Here is a 1,928-nt window from a genome sequence, read left to right on the forward strand (position 1 = left end):
AGAGAAACAAATTTCCAAGGTTTATCGGTACTTGAAATTCAAAATGGCCGCCATCCCTGTGTTAACTCTATGGGCAAAAATAAAACTTTCGATTTTCAAAAAAAAAAAAAAACTAAGACAGTGAAACTTTTTTATACAAAGAGCTTTAAAATGAACCCACACAAGTGGTAAATCAGGAAAGAATTGAAAAGGTTTGAGAGTTCGAATATCTGTCCCCGAGGCGCATTCTACCATAATATCATCGTCCAGTTTCTTTATCCATCCATCCACGTGAGTTTCCAGTTGAGTAGCTTCGACAGATGCCGGTTGTAGGGTCTGTAGAATTCCCGTAGCACCCGCAATACCTTCTCATCGGCTGTTCTCAAAGTCCGTCCATGTACTGCAGATGGGCATATTTTGATTGGGAAAGTGAGACAATAGACTTCGCTGTCGGAGTTGTAGTAGAAGTGGCTTGCATTAAAGTAAGCTGGTACCTCCAAAAACTTCTCCAGTCGTTGCATTTCTGAGACGATATCAGATTTGAATAACCCCGCATCAACAGCATGTATCTGACTCGGTGGAAAATACTCTAACCATCGCAGTATGTGCTTAATATATATTCCAGTGTCGATTAATTCGTTGTAGTAGTTTAAATTCCCGGATTTTTCCATGACCGACTCTGCAAAATTCGTAGCCAAGAAGTAATGATTTGGAATTCTTGAGGTTTCCATGCGCTGTCCTACTGACGAACGTATGAGACTTTCGTGAAGAAAATCGGATACGGCTCGACGAACAGGGTCGCAGAGAATAAGAACTATTTTCACAGTCGGAGACAGATCAGTGTACATTTTCCTGGGCACGTCGTGCGGAAAAACAAAATATTTAGGTGTTTTCTCAAATACGAGCTGCTTGGCTGTTGTGTAAGGCATACGTTGTGTGTACCAGGACAATCCCTTGTCGTAGTTTGCGTCAAAGAAGTGGATTTCTCGTCCTGCCCAGGCAATTCCTGGGTGTGTGTTCAAAAAATAAGTCAGCGCGCCCGTTCCACATTTCTTTGCTCCAATGATGACAAAGTCTGGAAGCCGCTTTCGGCAGCCGCGATGTTGCCTCTCTACGTCTGGCAGAAGCGTTTCTTCACTGTGTGCAAAGGGACTCGCCGAATCCGTCAAACTGTAGCAAGAGTTGTAAGACCGAATCTGAAGATAATCTTCAACGTTCAGGCGCCCATACAAAGACTTAATGTCGCTGGTAGTTTTTGCTGTGACATGGATGGACGAAGAATCGTTCTGATCCAGGAAAATATTGCTTCCTTCTCCGACGGACAACTTTTTAAAGTGGTTCCTCAGATCCACGGTGTCTAAAACGATGTAAACTAGTGCAGCAACAGCACAGGCCACAAAAATAGTTAGGTTTCTCATGCTAAATATATATTTCCACTCCATTGCCGTTGGATGCCGGCGCGGCTCCGATTCATCGCATGGGTACTTGCAGTCTGCTTTGCACTGGACCATTGTCAGTCTCTCACAGACCTTGATCCGCTGGTATCAGTGGTCGACAAACATCGGAATCAACAGAAGTCCATGAAGAGGTAATATTTAATGGAATGACCTCGATCGGATTTATCTTCAGAAACTTCTCACTCTGCCATAAGAAACCCTCTGTTGATGCTCAAAAAACGAAAATTGTCATTGCATCATGATGATTTAATTTTCATCTCCGTGGCAACTGTCTACGAATGGATCAAATACGTCCATAACACTACAATGCAGTCTCCCCAAGCGCCCGTATATTTTCCAAAGCCTCCCTAACACTCTCATGATGGTTCGATATTTCACGACCTTGAGAACGCATAAAAGAGATTAAGTTAACGAACTTTTCTCAGTACAACGGTAAGAATAAACTCGATAAGTACAAGTCAGTTACCGCTATCGTTCTTTTGAATACAGGTC

General features: G+C 42.9%; 1 protein-coding gene across 1 annotated transcript; it reads right to left on the reverse strand.

Annotated features, from left to right (window-relative positions):
- Positions 1-254: 254 nt before the first annotated feature.
- On the reverse strand, positions 255-1,490 carry LOC139143343 (heparan sulfate glucosamine 3-O-sulfotransferase 1-like). The gene has a single exon (XM_070713587.1). The coding sequence runs from the start codon at positions 1,488-1,490 to the stop codon at positions 255-257; it is 1,236 nt and encodes a 411-aa protein (XP_070569688.1).
- Positions 1,491-1,928: the final 438 nt, after the last annotated feature.

The sequence above is a fragment of the Ptychodera flava genome, chromosome 1 (genome assembly GCF_041260155.1).
Source record: "Ptychodera flava strain L36383 chromosome 1, AS_Pfla_20210202, whole genome shotgun sequence".
In the NCBI taxonomy this organism is placed as follows: domain Eukaryota; kingdom Metazoa; phylum Hemichordata; class Enteropneusta; family Ptychoderidae; genus Ptychodera; species Ptychodera flava.